At 39.6% G+C, this 18,110-nt stretch overlaps 1 protein-coding gene and 2 long non-coding RNA genes across 5 annotated transcripts in view; 2 read left to right on the top strand and 1 right to left on the bottom strand.

The window, feature by feature from the left end:
* The window catches only part of RELN (reelin), a 285,330-nt gene extending 267,482 nt beyond the window's left edge, over positions 1-17,848 (top strand). The window contains exons 57-65 of one of the 3 annotated variants that reach the window (XM_035347207.1): positions 479-654; positions 2,264-2,337; positions 2,987-3,148; positions 3,500-3,657; positions 4,526-4,745; positions 5,747-5,944; positions 6,372-6,470; positions 11,517-11,522; positions 16,705-17,848. In XM_035347207.1, coding sequence (XP_035203098.1) covers positions 479-654; positions 2,264-2,337; positions 2,987-3,148; positions 3,500-3,657; positions 4,526-4,745; positions 5,747-5,944; positions 6,372-6,470; positions 11,517-11,522; positions 16,705-16,801 — 1,190 coding nt within the window. In that variant the 3' untranslated portion in view covers positions 16,802-17,848. Of the gene's footprint in view, positions 1-478; positions 655-2,263; positions 2,338-2,986; positions 3,149-3,499; positions 3,658-4,525; positions 4,746-5,746; positions 5,945-6,371; positions 6,471-11,386; positions 11,523-16,704 lie in introns of those variants that run through there. The other 2 variants (XM_035347218.1, XM_035347199.1) reach the window with 2 other exon arrangements.
* On the top strand, positions 6,477-8,313 carry LOC118178581. The gene is made up of 2 exons (XR_004756204.1): positions 6,477-7,851; positions 7,883-8,313. It is a non-coding gene; the product is annotated as an uncharacterized LOC118178581 (long non-coding RNA).
* LOC118178587 lies at positions 13,985-15,276 on the bottom strand. Its single transcript, XR_004756208.1, has 3 exons — positions 14,996-15,276; positions 14,509-14,573; positions 13,985-14,159 (listed from the first exon to the last, which is right to left on the bottom strand). It is a non-coding gene; the product is annotated as an uncharacterized LOC118178587 (long non-coding RNA).
* Positions 17,849-18,110: the final 262 nt, after the last annotated feature.

Raw genomic sequence — 18,110 nt, 5'->3', positions numbered from 1 at the left:
AAGCCCTATGAGCTTGCAAGCACACTTTTTCTTCTTTTTTAATGTTGCAAATTTTTTGTTTTGTAGACTAGTACTGTTTCGATTCAATTCTTCATGCTACTAATGGGGATGTCTGTATATATATATACACATATATATATACACAAGTATATTTAGGTATGTTTGTGTAAATAAATGGACATATCTATAAAGAAGGTTTTTTCTTTCAGTCCAACTCATTTCATTTAAATTCTTGGATAGGGAAGTTTTATTTAATCATATTTTTAAAAATACTATTATTTAAACATTTAAATGACCTATCTGGAACTGGTGTTTATACTATGTCTGCTAGTAGCTTACTTATAGTGTGTCACAACAGCTCGCATAGATTTAGTGTTTATATTGCTAAAGTACTGTATCTAGTGATTCTGTGGATTCATTACTAAACCTTGATGTTTCCTGAGACAATGCAGTAATTGTATTTAACTCATGTTAATAGAAGGCACCTCTCATGAAGAAAACTGGAGTTTTTACCCTAATGCAGTCAGGACTGCAGGGTTCTGTGGAAATCCATCATTCCATCTCTACTGGCCAAATAAGAAAAAGGACAAAACACACAACATCCTGTCCTCCAGGGAGCTCATTATACAACCAGGATACATGATGCAGTTTAAAGTAAGAAATATTCTCTCTCTACAAAGTAAATTTTGTAATGAAAAACCATCTAATTTCTCTCCAGAAGTTCTTCTTCTTCCAGCTAGGAAGCACAATTGGATGAATAAATAATGATTTTATATTAAAATTTAAGGGAAGTTTTGAAGTGTAGGTAATGGGAAACAGAAAGGTTGTACGAATGTGAGGTGTCAAATTCTTCTGACTGTCTATATGCTTTGGGGGTTTACTGAGAGAGACTGGCAGTCTAATCCCTTTACCCAGAAATTGCTGGATCATCAGACAGAATAAGAATTATTTTCTAAGTTGAGAATGCATGACATGCAGAATATGCCATTTTCCCTCACCTAGTAAATAAGCAGAAAAGGCAAGGTAGATGTGGGCTGGAGAAGAACTGGCCTACTGAAAATTTAGGAGTGCTCAGAGTAGAAGTACCCCTTTTGCTTACTTGTGTCATGGAAAGTGATCTAAATAATCAGAGAAACTTTTCTGAATATTTTGCTTTGTTAAAGTGGAATTCTGAATAGACACAGGCAATAAGAAAATGACTGTGGTAATTTCCCAGAAATTGGCCCTTCCCCAATCACTATGTCTTAAATAAACCAGGAACAAACATGAAGGCAAGGTTATAAAAATAGTTGTCTGTTTCATTGTTATGTTTTTTTTTTCTTGGTCTTCTGTTTGACAAGACAGCTCCAGATTTATCCATTTTCAATCAAATTTTCACATTTTCTCAACATTGTTGCCTATTTTATATTGACTATTATACTCCCTCAAAGCATTGCTTCCTCCACTTACACAGCATGCCATCTTTAAAGAAATCATATAAAAGAGAAGTTTGACATACTATTTCCTACTGCATGCCAAGTCCCCCTCAAGCTGCTTATTTTGCTCAGCTTATCTTTTTCCTCTGGTTTAAGGGAAACATTTAAGATAACCCATCAACATTGTTTGTATTACTGAGCTCTCATTGCAAAGTGTTTTTCTCCAGACTTTCTCCTCCTTTTTCTTCACCAGTCACAGCAAGGATTTTATTTCTAAACTAAGAACTCAGCTGTACTGCATGGCTACCATTTGGTGCTGAAGTTCTTAAAATTTAGCTTTTGTTACCTATTCAGTACTATATATTGAGTACAGTAATCTTTCTATTCTAACATGGCACAAATATGTTTATTGCTCTAGATATGCAGAATAATTCAGTTGTAAAATTTTATTGACTTGAGTTCACACCCACATTTTTTCATTATGAGTTATAAATTTCATAGGTGATTAATACAAAGGTCAGTATTTCACTTTCTGAAATGCTGAGGAGCTTCCACGTCCTGGTGTCTCAGAAACAATGTTTCTTTAGATATTTTATTTCAAATTTAGGAAATTAGCGTCAGGATTCTGTTTGAAAATAACAATGAGGTAAAATTAAGTAAAAGCAGTACCTGAAGTATTGTGTCTTTTGTTTTCCACCCTCTTTTGATATTTTTTCTCCAACATTTATGTTGACAAACCTTTTTATACAGCCTGTAAAGAGAAAAAAAAAAATAGGCACCACTTCATCATATATCACATAAAATGTCTACCTGACTTGTTACAGCAGCCAATTTTCTTTATGCTATAGATCGTGGTTGGCTGTGAGGCAACTTCTTGTGGGGACCTTCACTCTGTGATGCTGGAGTATACTAAGGATGCAAGGTAAATGATAGAAGAACATATAGACTTAAAAAAAATAATATGAAATTTAAAACCCCAAAACGTTTTATTTATTAAAGCATTCACTTTGATGTTCATCTTGTAACAGGATCTGAACAAATCCTGTTTGCAAGCACTGGGATAAATTCTCCTTATAATTTATCCCAGATGTTGACAGATTCATGGCATTCAGCTTGCAGTTACAGTCATGAGCATGTTCCTGTTAAAAATGTGCTCACAGAAAACTACATTCACAGGGAACTGTTGTTTTAGTGGTACAGGACTGTACATTTAGGACCAAACTATAATCAAGTGGAGGTTAGTTAATTCTGGTTTGGTCTTTAACTGACAGAAAACTTAATTACACTGTCTCTTCTGCTTTAGTATAATAGTGCATTATCATTTGTAAAAGTGAAGGTATATTCTGTGCTTAAATGTTTATGGGTAAACACGGGGCATGGAAAGTCTTCCAAGACTGCATCAGGGTTTCACCTTCTCACCTCTTGTCTATTTGTGGCTACAAAGCATGGAAAGTATCACTGACGATCTATTGGTTTTGTTTAGTAAGACAAGCAATGTCATGATTTTAGAGATTACCTTTCATTATTCTTCCAGTTGTTCTAGGAACATATTTTTTTGTTGTTTCCTACAGGACAGATTCATGGCAGCTCGTTCAGACACACTGTCTTCCTTCCTCATCTAATAGCATTGGCTGCTCCCCATTTCAGTTCCATGAAGCTACCATCTATAACTCTGTCAACAGCTCCATGTGGAAAAGAATAACTATCCAGCTGCCTGATCATGTCTCTTCCAGGTAGGTTACCAAAAGGTCAGCTCATTGTGGGCCTGTAAAATGTCAGCTGTCTTGCTGGCACTGTCAGCTTTGGAGCAACTGGTGAATTAAAAATGCCTCTTTATTGCTGGATTTAGATCTGATACATAATTAATGATTTTTGAAAAAGCTTTTTGTTAATAGAAGAGGCTACTGCCAATAATAGAACAGCCACCCATTCAGGTTTGGTCTGTCTTTCTAGTTATTAAAGTCACAGCCCTTTCATACAACATTTTTCATTTTCATCTGCTACTGGCCTATTTGAACGTCACTGTACAGATGTGTTTAATTGCTAGATATCATAACATTGTATTTGGGTTTTGATATCTGCAGTGCAACTCAGTTCAGGTGGATTCAGAAAGGAGAAGAACTAGAGAAACAAAGCTGGGCAATTGACCACGTGTACATTGGGGAAGCGTGCCCTAAGCTCTGCAGTGGCCATGGATATTGCACAACTGGAGCCATTTGCATTTGTGATGAAGGATATCAAGGTTTCATTTTTTCAATCTCTTTCTTGTACTTCCACTAGAGTCTAATCTAGCTCAAAAGTAAACAAAAGATATAGACAGAATGAAATATCCTGTCTACATTTATCACTGGAGTGCTTGAGTAACAGACTATAAATTCATAATTTGGCAGGGCTGCAAGTAACAACTATTCCCTTCCTTTACTCTTCCTGGGTTGAATCAGTAGTCTCTGCTGTCCGGCTGGCACTGTATTTAAAGCCCATTCAATCTGCATTGAGGGCAGGATGTGGCTACCTGCTTACCCAGACACGGCTTTCACCCCTGTATTCCTTCCAAGGGTGCAGTCACTCCCAGGGGATGTGTACGTGGGATCTAGATGTTGGTGGCTGGCACATGCAGGGGATTCAGTTTTGTGCCACATCACAACAGACTGCTCTGCTCTAATGCTGCAATTCAGATGAGCAGATGTCTAACGGTACCCGAGTGTCCTCATGAAAATTATAAGTGCTCTGTGGAAGTGGAGACAGAGTGTTTAGAGCCATCCAGGACAGTCTCATAACTTTATGAGATCAGATTTCTCCCCAGTTTTAAAAGGCGTTTCCCTTCAACCACCAATTTGAGGTTTCCCTTGTTGGCATCACTGTAAAACAGGAGAAACTGCTGTAAAAAATAACAGATTGACAGCCTTGATTTCATAAAAATTAATGTTAGACAGCAATGTGTGCACTATTAATCATCTGCTGAAACATATTCAGCCTGTAGTCACACTGTATACTGGGCCTGTATTCACACTGAATACTGTAACTTGAATATAGTTACAATGGACTGTAACTGAATTTTCCCAATTCTTTTGATTTTTGTGTGTTTTATAACTTCACTGTGTCATTTTTAGGTGATGACTGCTCTGTTTTTAGCCACGATCTCCCCAGTTATATTAAAGATAATTTTGAATCTGAAAGAGTCACTGAAATAAACTGGGAAACCATTCAGGGGGGAGTGATAGGGAATGGATGTGGACAGCTGGCACCCTATGCCCATGGAGATTCACTCTATTTTAATGGATGTCAGATACGACAAGCTGTGACTAAGCCTCTGGATCTCACCCGAGCAAGGTAATACTGTGAGCATAAAATGCTCTTTCACCAGCTCATGAGACATTAAATTATTCCTATGCATGTGAAGCCATGTGGGCCAGCACTGAAGAGGATGGACTAACCTGGCTCTACCGTGCAGTCAGATGTGGCTGGCAGATAAACATTAGGGTAGGCAGAACGCTTTGTGACTTTCATTTGGGAGATGGAGAGTGAGGAGGAAGCCAGCTGATTTATGCCAGGTGAAAAGGTCAGATGTTTTCATCATGCCCAACAGAGCACTGCCTGGTAAGCCAGAACTGAAGATGAAGCCGTTGGCAAAGGGTGGATACCAGACTGTCTGGATCAGTGCCTGATCTGATAAGACAAATCCCATGTTTGTATGTGCCTACATGGCAGTCATGAGTAAAGATGCTACTAGCAATTATGGACTCATTTTCCTGTTTCAGTTGTCAAATAAAATCATATTCACCTGGCAATGAGCAGGAGTATCTTTTTCATCTATTAAGTCTCTATGGCCATGGAAAAACAAATGTGACCAGCCTGTGCTGACCCTTAACAGAGTGACAGTTTTCTGGATTGGTTTTGTATTTAGCTGTCTAACAAATAATTAGAAACAGGGTGAATCAGCAACTGGGCCAGATATAAATCAGACACTCGTTTCTTGTCTGAACACCTAGGCAGAATATTAGAAATCTTTGTTCAACCTTTATTTGCCTCTTTTTAGCTTTTCATGCACTCCTTTGCATATTTATTCTGTTTATGTATCTCAGTTTTGTGCAGAAACGTTGTAAAATTGTACCTATTGCCTTCAAATATATTGAAACGTTATACACAGTAAATTATTAGTTTGAAAGGAGAGCTGTGTTTTAGAGACATGAGAACAGTTTATTTTTCATGTTAAAAGTACTGATTCTTGAGAATCCTGAACTTTTTTAATAACTGCAATAAAGCTGGAAGTGCTGTTCTTGTTTGAATATTTTTTGCATATTGCAAATACATCTTCTCTCTGTGTTTTACAGCAAAATCATGTTTGTTTTGCAAATTGGAAGCATTTCACAAACAGACAGTTGCAATACCAATCTAAGTGATCCTAACACTGTAGACAAGGCAGTGCTCCTCCAATACAGTGTAAATAATGGAATTACATGGCAAGTAATTGCACAGCATCAGCCAAAGGACTTCATACAAGCCCAAAGAGTGTCTTATAATGTTCCCCTGTGAGTACCTAGTTGCATTTCATTACCTCTAAATGCACAAGATAGATTTCTGCTAGGAAAGACTTTATCTTCGCATCACTGCAAGAAAAACTAAAGGCTGGTGGGAGGATAGGCAAAGAAGGAAGTTTAAGTGGAAGGCTGATTAAAAGTGTACAGTGTAGTCGTCAGCAAAATTTTTGGAAAAAAAATACCAACAGAATACTTGTTCAGAAGATAAGAGGGGAAAAAAAAAAAAAAAAAAAAAAGTATTTAATTTGTCCTTCTGTGTGTGCATTTTTCACCATTAAAGGTTTTGTGCTTATAGCATGTTGATGTGCTGGGGTGTACAAACAATGCTTTGCTCTCAGCTCATGTTGAGGGTTAGACAGAGAAGTGCAAGACTTTGATAGTATGGAGCTCTCACAGTCTCTTGTGTTTGTGACGACAGGGAGGCACGAATGAAAGGAGTCTTACTGCGCTGGTGGCAGCCCCGTCACAATGGAACAGGTCATGATCAGTGGGCTTTGGACCACGTAGAAGTCGTTCTGTGAGTATCAGCTTCACCTCATCCCACCCCATCTCAGAAAGTACTGAAATACCTCCAGCATGGCACAAGTGTTAAGCTCAGTAAGAATTGTTTTGGCCCAGGGAAACCTTTGAAAATCAGTCTTTGCTAATGCTTTGCCCTGGCAGCAACCAGCAGCAGTTAAGATGGTCATAAAATAAGCAGCACAGCAGGGGTATGTGTTTTGTCTTGTGGAAAAACACAGGAGGGAAAGCGGGGCTTTATCACCACCGAGTATTGGTGTGTTCCTGTAATGCAGCAATGACTGTGAAATATATTGTGCTGGAACATAAGAAAGGATATTTCTGTTCAATGCTGTGCTGCCATATAAAGCTGATTTATGTCCTTTTGAAGATACAAAAGAGTCTGCTGTATTGCTCTTTGCACAGAGTAATGTTGTTGTGCTTCTGAAAAATTTGCATTAGCAACTAATGCCTTATTCATTTCCTTTTTTAGTAAGAAGGATACTGTTCAGAAACAGGGTTCACTATATCAGGTTCCTATGGTCCGAGCTCTATATTCATCCCCTTGTCAAGATTTTACCAAGTAAAGTGTCTTCACCCTCTTGATTCTCCCATTATTGAGATGGGTTTCGCTCGCAGCTAACCCATTTTTTCCTGTGTTACGTCACAAAGAGATGACCTGCTTTTTCTCTAACAATTTAGTTCCAGTAGAAGTGAAATGCTAGTGGCTTCACGGGAGGGAACTCATCGCTGACAGTGGTTGGCAGAGAGAGCCGTGCCTGCTCCATAGATAGGTTCAAACGTTCCTTTTATTGAATAATTTAAAAAACAACAATGAAGAAATTAGGCTTGGATAACATCCAGACTGTGTAATTATAAGGTTTCTGTCTTTAAATCTGAATTATCACAGACACTGCAAGTGATGTTTTATAACAGTATCAAAGTCGATTATCTGATTGCTAGTTAGCCCTGTTCTTCCTTCCACCAAGCAGCACCAGCTTGCATGGCACTCATAATCAACCCCAAGCCAAACTGGTCCCAACACTAAGTAACTGTACACGCTCTGCTGCTTTTACACACCTTGCTGGGCTCTGCTTCCATAACATTAAGCTTAAAGCTTGAAGGAACAGAGGGATGGATGTGATTCCTGGCTTAGTTCATCAGTGGCTGTACAATGCTGCATCAATAAAGATACGAAAGAGCATAAACCTGCAGGAAATATTTAGGAAACCATTGAAAAGGGAACTGCTAGTCATAAAATATTCACATTTCTTTCTGCCTTTCAATTAAAAAAAAAAAAAAAAAAAAAAAAAAAAAAAAAAGGAAAAAGCAGATGGGAAAAAAAAATAGAGCATACTATTACCCATTAGTCCAGGGAGCATAAATAGGAATAAGGATAAGTTTTTTAAAAGGGATTTTTAAAAAGATAAGTTTTTTAAAAGGGATTCTTAGGCTGAATTCTGAAGAATTTCTTGGACAATTAGATTTGCCAAGCTGTAGTCTATACAGACAAGTCAAGTGGTATCAATCACAAGATCCATTTTATACTAGAATGGAAAAAGTAATAGAAATGCTATAGCAAGCAATCACACCTTCCTAGGGAAGGGACCACATGGGCAAGCAGCGGTATTCCTTCTCTTCTTCTCTGTACATAGATGCTCCCTCAGGAGGCCTGGGTTTTCCTTCAGCTCTGCCACTTCACACTGGTCACTTTACCCCTCAGCACTTCAACTTCTTCACCCGTAAAACAATGAAGATGCTGTGTCATTGCCATGGAGTGCTTCCAGGCATGCAGAAGGGAGCCTGGATCAGTGTCTGTTAGCACTAACCCTGGGCCATCCTGCACACATCAGGGCCACCAAGGTGTTAAGCCGCACTATGAATACTAGGGCTAGGCCTTACATTTAATTCTTAATATTCTTACATTTTCCAATGACCAGTGTGACCAGTGTAGGCCCTAACCTCTGAATTTCCTGGGATTTTCAGTGGTTGAAAGACAAAGAAGGTGGGCAAGGAAGAAGAACCATCTTAGAAAGGCCAGTGTGTAACTGCAGAGAGGCTCGGCACCCCATAGCATACAGAGGCAGCCTGAGCTCCCAGACCACACTGCCTGTCTGCCTGCCTCTCCCAAAAGCCGTGTAAGGGCCCTTCAGGTGCTTGAAGGTACCTAAAATACAAAGTAAAGGTCCTGTGAGTAGGAGCAATGTGTCAGCCATCCTGTACTTTCTGGACATGTTTTTCTTCCTTGTCTGATCTTTTCTGTCACCCACTGCAAATTTTCTTTCATGTACAATCCCCATACAATTTAAACTGAAAAAAAATAATAAAAAAAAATAAAAAATAAAAATAAAAATAAATGAAGGTGCTGGAAGTGCCAGGCACAGAAACCCTGCCAGCCCCTGGGGCGAGTAAGCCAACTCACCAGGTTAGCTCCCTCCTAAGAGGCAAGGAGGCAGTGTCCCTTGGGTGCTCTTCTCTTCTCCATCCACCCGTGTTCCCAGAGAAAGAGCAGAGAGTCATGTACTGAAATAAAATCACTCAGTAGGATGATGTAATTACCACTTTCCATTAATTTTATAGGGAGTCAATAGGCCTCTGCCTGGCTTATTCTTCCCAAAGCTGAGACACCTTAGGAAAACTCTGTGACTCTCAGGCTGGAAATAATCCCTGAATCCCCGCTGGCCCTCTGACCTTGTCTCAGAAAGCCATGAACATCCCTGGCTCCAGGAGCTGTTGATGGTCTGTGTCTAAGACACTCTGCACTCTGTACTCTTACAACCCTGCCACTCTTTCACCTGAAAGAGACTCCAGCTAATGATCACAGACGTACACCCCTCTGGCCACCATCTACATTATCCTCTCTGGCCCTGTTAAAAGCCTTCTAGATCTAGATTTTCACACTTTTTCCTGCTCTGTGTACCCACATCACTTCAGCAGGGAAGCCTCTAACCTGTGTGGCATTGTAACAAGGAGCCAACCTATGCCAGGAGGTGTGGTTTTGGGTGCAGAGAAATTCCTGGTTTCCATACATCTCATCCTGTCAGCCCACAGGGTAGGGGAGGAAACACAAATGTTTTCCTGAATCCTCTAGGTGCTACCTGTTGGCTTGGCTGTCTGCAGACCCAGAGGTGGGCAGAGCTCCACACCCAGGTGCTCTGCCAGCCTCTCCACAGCCCAAGGAAAAGTCGGCAGTGCTCTCCTTGAGAAAAACATGGGCCAGAGCAGGAAGGCAAGCAAGGAAAGCACCTGCAGTGAGAGCTGGTCTGCAGGGGTGTACCACAGCTAAAGCTTTTCATGATTTTATTCCCCACCCAGTGTGGGGAATGTCTCTGATCCTCATTACATTCCTTCCCAGAGACTGTCCACCCCAGGGAAAATACATGAATACCTGTTTTCATGGCTCAACTCTTCTTAGCAATCCAAGGATTTGCAATTAATTCTGTCATGAGTCTAGCTGCTGAGTCATAGCACAGATAAAGCCTACAGTGATACATAGCCAAGGTCACAACACTGCTCAGTCTAATTGACTGAGTCAAGGGACATTATCCTCTTACCCCCAGATGTTTTCAGGATGCAATTGTTTGTTTCCCTTTTTGCTGGAGGAAAAAAAAAATTAACCTACAAATAATCTGTGCATGCAAAATACATGATGGGAATAAGAAAGGCCAGATGGGTGCTTTTGTATGTTCCTTAGAGTCGCCTCTCTTTTTAATGAATTATTGGAATCACTCATTAAAAAGCAGTGTTGTTAACACTAGTGCAGCTGCAAATGGTGCTCAAGTTGAGCCCCTCTTTCCAGCAGGTGAAACGCAGTACCTGCTTTGAACATGGTACACGTTAAATCGGTCTTGCCAACTAACCACTTGCCAACTTCTTTTAACAATGGCTGATGTCTGTCATGTGGTGGGGAGAGGATAATAGTTACCAAGATGTCCAGTCCCTGTAAGGCTAGTGCCTTTTTAGTGCCACATTTTTTCTGTCCATTTGTAAAGAAAGCTTTGGGCACAACTCTCACATGTTCCATGACTGTGGCTCTTCTTAGGATTAAAAAATATGTATGTATTTTACCCCAGACTTTAAAAAGAGTGCTTTTTTGAATGTCCCTATATTCCTGCCCTAAGAACAGCCCATGTCCAATTCTGCATTTCATCTGCACATTGTTCCTCCCTCTAAGTAGAGCTCACAGCCTGCTACTCAGATACCACGAACTTTTCTGCATGTGCACCTGGAACTGCCATTTCTTTGTGGATAGGGCAGGCCCTCACTGACCTCCCAAATCTGAATTCTGATAGAAAGAACTGAGAACTAAAGGACAATGATAAACTGAATACTAGTGGTCTGCTGTTGCTTTCTTTGCACCCCAAAATTCATAATGTAATCCATGGGAATTTGAGTTGTACAAGGAATGCAAGTCGTACTACCCCCACTTACTTTTTTATGGTTAATTGTTGGAAAACAGAACAAATCCCTCCATAGCCATCACTCCATGCTCTTCATTGTCAAGATATGATCACACTTTTGGCACAAATGATTTAGTGAGGAACTTAGGTTGCATTTGGTGCAGAGAATGTTCATTTGTATCTTGCAACATTAAAATAGAAATTATATATCCTAGCTCTAGCAAAGAGTTTTTATGTGGAAAAGCATTTTCATCTGCTATCTGCTATATTTTTTGACTGTAAAGCAATGGTTTGAAAAATGCATTTAAATTAAACTTTAAACATAGTTATAATAAAGAACACAAATAGTTCAAACATTAGGTAGTTATCTGAATATTCACAACATTTATGCCAAATTTAATATGATGCAATCTGTGCTTTTATGACATGTTTATTATGTTTCTAAAAAGTGCATGCTGAATTTTATAGAAAATAAAAATATAAGCATTGATTTGAAATATCAGGAAATAATTTGTTCAATTTTTATTTTCAAAAGAGATGAAAAGTCCTATATTGCCTCTAAACCTCATCAGGGTTTTATGACTAATCACAGTGCTGCATGCATTGAAAGGCATTTTCTAACTTGTGTTGTATTTCATTGTTTGCTGTCATTGGTTTTACACTAGAATAAGGTAAGTACTTTCCCTGAATCACCATCAAATACATGTTGCTGCTACAGCTACAGTACTTTCACAAAGTTTTGTCAGTGACAGGTCGATGGAAAATCCTTTGTACTCTTGGAAATGTGCCAGGGAGCTTTATAGGGCCCTAGTCCTGCAGCTCTGCCCCAGGGGAAGTTTAGCAGAAGGTGTTCAGCATCTCGCCCCTGTTCTACAGCAAGAATTTCACTAAGGCTGCAGCCAGAAGCACTTCTCCTTCAGTGCAATAAAACCTGCAAATGGAGGGCACCCCGGGCACTGCTTGGGCAATCTCTCAGCTCTGTGTGGGAATTTCTACTTTTTTTCTGTAATTAATGACCACAGAGCTGAAGCCACAGCCAGGTAGAATATGTCAGTGAATATGTACAGTGGCATAGACATGCATGCCTCTTGGATGCACAGCAAGAATTTGCCAGGTAGTTCTTGTTTCTTGTAACTATACTGGTTTGTGCTGCCCCAGTTAGGTACTACTAGTCAACACTGTGACTGAGCTGTGGGTTCAGCTGTGGGCATCTCACTGGAGCCAAAGAATGTTTGTTGTTAATATAAGCCATGAGGACTTCAGTCAGAGCACATCACTTTTCTCATAACCCCCCTAACAAAGCATTTGTAATTCAGCCACAAAATTTACCCAAAGCCTAGTCCTGAGAAGCATGCCTTTGCAGTTTTCTAGGGCTTTGTCATGTTTGGTTTGGTTATCTAAATATTTTTCTTTCTATTTGGTTCCTAATGTTCCCATCAATCAGAAATAAAAACATGAAAATAAGTGACATTAGATATTTTGCTTTCTTATTGCATATTTTTATTCTATTTGGCTATGTTCTATTTTCACAAATTTTAAATTGCAGATTTTACTTCAAACTATGCTTTTGGAAATATACAATAGTCAGAATGGTTTACTAAAGACCCAGGTGGTCTATTTAATAGTGACTTCTTCTCATAAACTGTTATTGTACATATTTACTGAGCATGTCCTAAACAGAATTTTGTTTTTCTATATCGACTGCATATTGTTTTCATCTGATTAGTATAACTCCAGTGACTCCACTCGAAAGTTACTTAGGATTTCCTATGTAAACTGGAGCAGTATTATCTTCTATTTATTTTTTACTATTAATGCACCCAAAACTGTAGATTATGCAGTAATTGCTCCTAGTATTTGCTTTTGTTGCTGTTTGCTTCATCAGCAATACACAGATAACTATTTTGGATCTGCTCTTTTCATCTGATGGTTCAGTGAATGCACAGAAAAGGAAGAAGGCTCAGTGCACCGACAGGTCATTATGAACTTGCAAAGCAGCCTCCAAGTTGCCACTGATAGCCAAGCAACATTTCCCCTCTACACCCTCCATTACGGAAGGGGGGCTTATTCCTAATACAGCTTGATGCTGCCTTGCATGTTTTGGGTGCTCCAAACAAGAAAACAACAGCAACATACGTCAAAGCCTTTATCAGTCTGTAAAAATACAAAAGGAATTTATTGCTAATAGTATTGAAAGTATTCTTAAATCCACCACATGCAAGAAATGCATAATTCTGCTGCAAACTTTATTACGTAATTCTTATTGTGGTCCTACATTCTTATTGTGGTCTTAACAGAGACACTATTGGTCTCTATTACCAGTGCTGTTCTCCTACCAATGTATAATATTAATTCAGAGAAATAAATATCGACTTATTCTCATTTTGTGAATATCAAACTATACATGATAAACAATACAGGGCAATACCATACTGTACTTTATACGATATATCAATTTACCTACAACAAGAGCGAAAAACATGCCGTTGTCTATAGTAGGCATGAAGTTTTTATGTGGCATCTAACCCATTAGTTGGGAAGCCTACCTCAGACCAGTGACAAGTTTGAACTTCAGTACATGTAAATAAAATAAGCATTTAGTTCTTGGCAATTTACATTGCTCTGATTTTTCACACACTGCAGTGTTCAGTGTAAGACAAGGAATACATGTGTTTTCTTTGTAACATCTTGAACATCTTCTAAAATAACTAAACAGACTGAATGTACATTAAAAAAATAGTAAATCACTTCTGTATTTTAGGTAACCCTTTCCTTATTCCTTTTCTTATTTATTTAATTTCCTTTTTTTGTTTTTTGTTTTTTTTTTGATTGGTTGGTTGGTTGGTTGGTTTGGTTTGGTTTGTTGTTTTGTTTTGTTTTTGTGTGTGTGTGTGTGTTTGTTCATTGTTTAAAATATCATTATCATAATATTAAGGCCAAATACAAAATGGAAGTGAAATACAGGCTGGGCGTACGTAGCAGCATCCAAACCAGTGACAACCTCTGCTGAGATGCTGCTGAACATGAGTAGAGCAAAGGCAGCAGGGAGTCAGGGGGTACACAAAGACCCTGGGACCAAGAAGAGCAGCTCAGTGTGCTCTGGCTGTCCAAGTCTTGACTAAGCTGAGGATCTCACAGCCAAGCTCAATCCAAAAACTAACCAGGTCCAGAAACAGCAAATATTTCAGCCAAACACTTTGCCAGGCTCTATTTGGATTCATGTACCCAGAGCAAGGGTTGGGTACATGAGCCCAACACTTGGGGTTGGTTTGAGGAACCTTTTGCTTCTCAGGCAACGGCTTCAGCAACTGGGGATTACAGAGAAGGCAAGATTAAGATCTCCTTCAAGCCCCACAATCAATGGCAGCCACTTTCAGCAGAGAGCTCAGGGCTGCAGTTTTCCTCCTCCTTTCCTCAGTGAGATGCTCACCACCACACTGAGGGAGATACTCCAAAGGGGATGTGATCAGAATGAGGACTGGTCTTTAATGCTTCTTTGCATTTGAGCTACCAAGTGGCATTAAAACCATACAAACTCACCACTGGCAGTCTCTCACACAAAAATTTTAAAGTAGCACAGAGCTTTTCAAAAAAAAGTCATGTGAAAGTCAAGGGCAAGTCCAACTAAGTGCCAAACGCTCTAGAGCACTGACTTACTGTGAGAGTGCAGAAGGTTGTGCCGAACACATTCATTGTCACCAGGAGCTGGATTTTCTTTCATTCTTGTGTGTGCATTCTAGTAGGGAAAAAAAAAAAAAAAAAAGAGGAAGGTTTGTTTTTCTGTAAAGTTGGGTAAAGAAATTTGCAAACTAGTTGGGAAGCAACTGGGAATTTCTTGGGTGGTTGTGTTCTAGATTTTGACACAACTGCTTCTATTCAATGTAGTTCATCATCATCTAGATTAGCTGTTGAGAATGGTGTAATTTCCTTATATGTATTATTTAGATGAAGTTATAATACAAAAGCCAAAGCTGTCTTTGCCTCTGGAGGATCATAGTTATTTTGCAAAGCATGCAATTATTTCTTTTTCCTAGGGGCCATATTCACTGAAAACAAGCTTATGCACTAGAGAGGAAAGAATAACTGATCACAGGCTGGGTATTTACTTTTTACTCATGGGGAAAACTCACAAATGATGACCTACCTTGCACCCACACATGGGAGATTTGATGACTGCAGTATCTGCTGCAGGCCTTTATTTCATGTATCACCTTTAAAATCTGAGGGACTCCTTGTTTTGGAGGCTTCTGGTAACATTCAGTCCCTTGGATTGAGATGTTTAGGCCTGGCATCCTTCTCCCAGTGCAAGGTGAAATGAGAAAGCACAGGCTCCTGAGTGGGCAGGGAGGACTGGGAGAGAGAATTGGAAATTAGCCTGAGACTGCACAGATTCACTGAGACTTCACTGTTCTTTTTCCTGGAAACCAAAAGAAAATTTGGCCTCATAGTTACCAATGTTTTTTTGTGGCTGAAGCTCCTTTAGTCGGTTGGAGTTGTCCTCAGTGTCTGCATGGTTAACGCTGTGCCCCATTCCCTCAGACAAACTGCATCCTCTGGCTGCATATGTCTTGTGTGCATGTTTTCCACATGGAGAAAGGGGCGACTCTCAGGTGGCTCTGTAACTTTGTCTGGACGCGGTATCTGACACTATTTTGCTTTTAGAAGTAGTTAGCTGATGGAAAGGTCTTTCCCATACCCTGGGCCTGCAGTGTGCCACAGTGGCTGTCTTACAGCACCATCTCAGCTGCTCAATACGGTCAAGCACGCTGTGAGTGCTAGGTCTGGGAGGAGACAACCTGTGTAAGGACTACAGAAAGCACAAAGCTTTTCATTCTCATATAAGCCCGAATGCAGTTTGACTATAGGTTTACATAGACCTGTATTTTTATATATGCCCTGAGGGTGTGGATATCCATGTAAAGGGACCAGGAAGAGCCACCGCCAGATGAAGCCCTGTGGCTGTTCAGCAGCCCTGTACCACAGCTCTGTATGCAGAGCTCTGTGTTCCTGCACATGCAGGTCTCTCCAAGTTAAACACGCGTTTGTATGTGCACGAGGATGCACCACAGATGTTCCAGCTGCATTTCCAAAGCTGCTGACATTTGTAAACTGAATCCAGCCTTCGGGAGCTGTATTTCAGGTGCCCAAGTCCCAGGCAGCGTTGTCCACTGCTGCCCTCTCATGGTTCCTTCTTCCCTCAACAGAAGTAGAAACCTAAATGAGGTGGGATGGGGTTGTTTCCTCCACGTGGGTCTGAACAAGTGTCCCTCCTTCAGTCAGGTGCAGTCAGGCCGTCTCTAGCCTGGTCTCCTCCCAGAGGCAATGATGCTTTCTTCCCAGATCTTTCTTTAATTTTGGATAGGGAGTGTAGGAGAGGGACATGTTAACTCTGTATAGAAGTGTTATATTTCATTTCCTCTATAGTAAAAGTAGAAGATAATAAAGCAGAGTAAAGCTTTTCCTCTGTTCTCAAGAGAAATCAGTTAATGTTCTGAGATGGAAGGTGACTGGCGTATAAAGCCGCAGTGGAGAAATGCCCCGCATTGAGAGGGTACGAAGTGCATATAGCTTAAGTGAATCTGGCCCTAGGCATCACAAGTTTTAATTAGCTGAAAGCTCTTAACTTTTACCTAACATAATGAACTGTAACTAAAAGCAAAGTGGGACAGATTCTCAATTGCCTTCTTCCTTGTTGTACAACAGGGCTGCTTTACACCACTTTACGTGGCTTGAAAGGCTATGCAAGGAATAAGAAGAATCTGTCCCACTAGCTCACTGCTCCAGAAGAAATTTAAGTACCTATAAAAAACTAACGTTCTTCTCTTCCTCCCCCAACCCATTCAATTTTAACAGCACTCGCAAACAAAATTACATGATGAATTTTTCACGGCAACATGGGCTCAGGCATTTCTACAACAGAAGACGAAGGTCACTTAGACGATATCCATGAAGAAACGAGAAATTTATTTTTTCCTCCCAACATGTGATGTGTTGCTTTCCATTCTTTAAATCTAGCACTGCATCTGGTTTCAGGACTTTTCTGCAACTGGCTTGATGAATAACTGAAAGCCTTTCTCAAGGCAGAGTGTACACCACTTTTTCGCACTGTGAACTAATGAGAAGTGACTTATTTTCTCATAGGTAAATGTTTTAATGTTGATGTGTCTGTGAAAATTGTGATCTGTTGTAATATCAGTTTACAGTGGCAGTATTGGAAGTAAGCAACTAATTCTGTTTAACGGGAAAAAAAGTTTAAGCACAAAGACTTTTCAGATTTTATGTTTAAAAAACGTACATACTAAGTACAGAATTTAACATTCTTTGTCACATAGGTATTTAAGTGCACTGTATTTCAGCTCTGTGTCATTTTATATGATTAAGTTATCATTGTTTGTCCTCTTTGTATTCTCTTCTACAACATGACACATTGGCACTGTATTTACTTGTTTTGTTGTTGTAATATTTTTGCTGCTGATTTTTGGGCTATTTACCTTCTGACAAAATGTATTAAAAAAAATCAAAGTACCTAATCAAGAAGATAATTGCAAAAGTAGTTGTAAAGGCGTTGGTATCTTTCAGTCTTATCCTTTGATATGTCTGTTGGCTAGCATTGTTTTGTGGATTAAAAAAAAATAATAATAATGAATGCTTGACATTAAACTTTTTTCTACTGAGCAGCTGTGGATGAAGCCCCAAACAGAAGTCCCCATTTCCTTGTCTAAATGTAGTCAGTTCTCTGCAACTGATTTACTTACAGTAACTGCCATTTGGTGTCTGTAGTAATGAAGTGATTTGTAAACAGTGAACGTTTCATTGTGTTCTCTTTGGTGTTTGTTTCTCTTGCGGGTCATGTTTGTATCTTCTGATAAAGTTGTATCTACACCAGCAACATTATAATGCCCCTATAGCCCTAAACTGTCTATTATCATAAATAAAATGCTTCACTTTATGGTGAACCAAGCTAAAGATCCATGCTTCAATAAAAATGTCAACAAACGATTCTGATGGTAGACTTTTCAAGCTACGTGGGCTTTACAAGAAATCATAAACCAAGTTATTTTACTAAATACCTAGATTCTAAGGCAAGCACTGATTTTTATTTTTCTTGGATACTTAGCACATCACACCTACCAGCACTTTGAAAATGGCAGTGTCTGCAAACACAAACCAAGAGATCTTCCCAGGCCGATCCATTAGCACAGCGTGGTTGTTGGAACAGTTCGTAGTGCAAGGAATGAAACAGGACCACGGAGCAATGT

Source organism: Oxyura jamaicensis, chromosome 1 (assembly GCF_011077185.1).
Source record: "Oxyura jamaicensis isolate SHBP4307 breed ruddy duck chromosome 1, BPBGC_Ojam_1.0, whole genome shotgun sequence".
NCBI classification, from domain to species: Eukaryota; Metazoa; Chordata; class Aves; order Anseriformes; family Anatidae; genus Oxyura; species Oxyura jamaicensis.
The sequence above is the reverse complement of the archived record's forward strand: the minus strand, read 5'-3'. Positions and strand labels throughout refer to the sequence as shown.